Here is a 3,660-nt window from a genome sequence, read left to right as displayed (position 1 = left end):
GAAAAGTAAAAATAGAGTGGATTAGATCACACTTGAAAAAGTGTCAAAATTACTTACGATAAAACATATCTAATATTAGTAATACCGAAAGTAATGAACATGAATTAGAAATTATTGATAATATTAATAGCGATATTAATAACATCATATCTGGCTCAACTGATGCATGTAGTAGCACTAGTAGCAACAATCATTGTAACGTAAATGATACATCAGATGCAATATCTTCTACAATAGTTATAATCAGGAGTGTCGACTATAATGTGATTGATATAAAGTAGTCCACATTTGAAATTTTTCCATATATGAAATTCCACACTTAGAAATTCGAAGAATAGAAATTATTTTTTGATGAAATATAATAATAACTTATAATAATAACTTACTATTTAATATTTTATTAAAAATGAAAGTTGATTAAACTATATATGATAAATTTCATATTTACAATTCAATCGGCGATTGCCTCTTTTACGATTATTGATCGATATTTCATTAGTGCCCAGATATAGCGCTTCGACGAGACGAAAGTAACATTGATTGTATTATTGCAATACCATGTATAAAATTTCGACAGGAGAAAATTAAAACTACATTGAATGATGTTTTTGATATATAGTGGAGGCCAGAAAAATCTAGTTCTATTTTAAAAGATGCCGTTAATTTTCTTAAAGAAGATATAGCCATGAGAGAAATTGTGTCAGAATATACAATACAAAAATGATAAAACTCCTGCTTACAATCTCAATATCCTGTATTGCGAAAAAATCTTTTTCAGCTCTTAGGAAATGCTTATGAATATATACATATATTCATTAATTTCTTTTAGCTACTTTTAGCTCTTATATAAACATTTTTGTAACAGTATTCAATATTCACATATGAAATCTATTATATAAATATGTATATATACAATATGTATATATACAATAGACTTCATATACTACCTTAATCAAAAAAGTGAGTAATATTTAAATTAAGTTAAATTAAATTAAATTAAGTCATTATTTTAATATTAATTAAGTTATTATTTTAACATTGATTAATTAATTAATTAACATTTATTAATTAACAATATTTCAAATAAAATCTTATTATAATTTACTTTGATTGTCTTAATTACTTAAAATAATTGAGAATTAATGCTTGACGCGCAGCAATGTCTTCAAGTGATTGTACACGATCGTTTGGAATTGATTCGTCCAACGGAAATTCAATGTCATTTTGCTTCGTCATTAATTTGTAGACTTATATTGTGAAGGATCGCACAAGCAACAATAATATTGGAGACGGTTATAAGGCTATTTTCTAAACCTCTTTTTAAACACGGAAATCTTCTTTTCCAAATTCCAAAGGCTTTTTCAATTACATTTCTAAGTATTAAGTGTGGGAAAAAGTTCGTGGCGCTTTTTTAATGCCATCTAACGGGAAAAACCCTACGAACTTTTTCCCATACTTAATATGTTTATGTGTTCTGTTATATCGTTCTTTTGCTGCATTTTGTGGATTATTTACAGGTGTAAAAAGAAAACTTGAAGAAGCACATGCAGCATCACAGCAGAGAACCATGAATTTCTCGATCTAATAATTTCGTATATATTCTAGATGTTCTGAATATAGTTGGGTATACTTCCCGCATATCTCGCTATAATATTCAAAATATATTTCTGGTATGTGATCTTGCTATAGCCTATCAATTAATATTTATGCATTTTAGAAATGTTTATACTTATTTATAGTTTCTATTTAATTCTTTTTCTAAGAAAGATTCAAATATAATTAGAACTTTTATAATATAAATATGTATATATTTAAATATATTAAGGAGTGCATATTAATGGAAATATAAGTCTTTCTATTACGGAAGGTTTCTAGATGTTGTGATCCGGATATATTGGATTGTCCGAAAAGTTCGTGCCGATGTTGAAGAAAAATTGAAACGCAGATTTAAATTTTAGTATACATTTATTAAATTATATGGGTTAGTCGGCACGAACTTTCCGAACGAACCCAATATTAACAATACGAATGTGTTCCATTAATCGCACCAACAAATTCCAGGGATACCTGGAATATTGCCTACTGTTCCCAGTTGTTAAAATGCAATTTTATATGCAAGTACATCAGCTGCTGTTATTGGAAATTTAATAAACTGTTTACTGCAAGGTCAACAATCTTGATACGCGTTTTACAATTCGGCTTATAGTTGATTGTAACATGCTTAAAAGATCACCGCATACTATCTGTTAAAAAGATAATTGTTAAAAAGACTGTAAAGATTACGCTTCAAATTGTTAGCATCTATATTATTATTATTATTATTATTCATAAAGTAAAAATGTTTTTTTACTTGAAAATTTCCTGTTGCATAAAAGCGTAAGCAACACAAAACTTGTAATAATGGTAGTATGGGTAGACCTCGTTGTGAATTTTTGTGTAACGCTTCATCAATGAGAGGTAGAATGAAACTTATTATGATATTTTTATTAAATCAATATCTTTTTTTGAATTCTATTTCATTCCACCTTTCGAGGAGATTGTGTGCATCGCGCACATAACGCTTCGATACTCTATCTCTCAAGAAAATGTAATCCACAAATTCGTAAAAATCTTCGTCGATTTCAAAATCAAATTCATTCATTTTAGAAGAGAAATATTAAAGCAGTTTAACTAGTTGTGACATGTAAAGATTACTGTAAAAGATCACCAACAAGAGGTTAAATCGCTCTCGAGATGTTTTGATAGAACTGCGATTTGAACTTCGATTCAAATCACGAATTTTAAAATATGAATTATTTCTATGAATGAAGAAATGTTGAAATAAGATTCAGAATCGTGTATGAATAGCTTGAATCATGAATCTGGTAAGCGTTTCTTAAACAAGACAAATGAAAAATTTAAGAAGCATTTTGAAAAGGAGGATTTAAGAAACGTTTTTGATGTGAAAGATTGACTTGAATCTAGTTCATATCAGATTTTTAAGTTGAATCGTGACTATGAATACGGAGGTAGGAAAAAAAAATTAAAGCTGGAAACAGTGGAAACTATCGAAGTACATTAGGCAATATCTAGTGAGCTTGCAACAATAAGAAATCGTAAAAGTTCTTGAAAAGCAAAAAATATATTTTGACAATGATTTTAACAAATTAAAACTAATTTTGACTGGTTAAAACCAGTTTTGACCATTGGCCTCAGGCCAAAACAAAAAAAAAAACGTCTTTTTGCCAACCCTGCAGTACATAGTAGAAAAGAAAATTTTTAATTTAAAAATTTAACATATTTTAAGTATCGAATTAAGTCCACTCATAATTTAAATTAAATTTAACACAAGTTCATTAATCAAATGCTCACTCGTGAATAAATTCAACAAAGTTTTAATATTTAATACTTAATTAGTTTTAATACTTAATTTTGTGCATTTTATCAGCTATGTGTCATTTTGACTAATAAATAAATGTATTAAAATTGATCCATTTATTTATTAGTTCATTATGTATATTAATAAATCTAATATATAAATTATTTTCAATGTAATAACAGAATCGCAAATAAAATAAAATTCAATGGATGGATGTATAATAAAAGCAAGCAAAGAAAAAATTATTGAAATCGCAAATGAAATTGCAAATTTGTACGCAACATTTTCTTTCCAATTATGAA

At 27.2% G+C, this 3,660-nt stretch overlaps 1 protein-coding gene across 1 annotated transcript; it reads right to left on the bottom strand.

Moving 5' to 3' along the window:
- Positions 1-1,219: 1,219 nt before the first annotated feature.
- LOC108691231 (putative nuclease HARBI1) lies at positions 1,220-2,641 on the bottom strand. Its single transcript, XM_018198907.1, is given in 5 exon segments — positions 1,220-1,373; positions 1,457-1,581; positions 2,123-2,168; positions 2,170-2,243; positions 2,351-2,641. Coding segments are annotated over 5 exon segments (690 nt in total).
- Between the last annotated feature and the right edge of the window lie 1,019 nt (positions 2,642-3,660).

This window comes from Atta colombica, unplaced genomic scaffold (assembly GCF_001594045.1).
Source record: "Atta colombica isolate Treedump-2 unplaced genomic scaffold, Acol1.0 scaffold43, whole genome shotgun sequence".
NCBI classification, from domain to species: Eukaryota; Metazoa; Arthropoda; class Insecta; order Hymenoptera; family Formicidae; genus Atta; species Atta colombica.
This window is presented reverse-complemented; position numbering and strand designations above follow the sequence as displayed.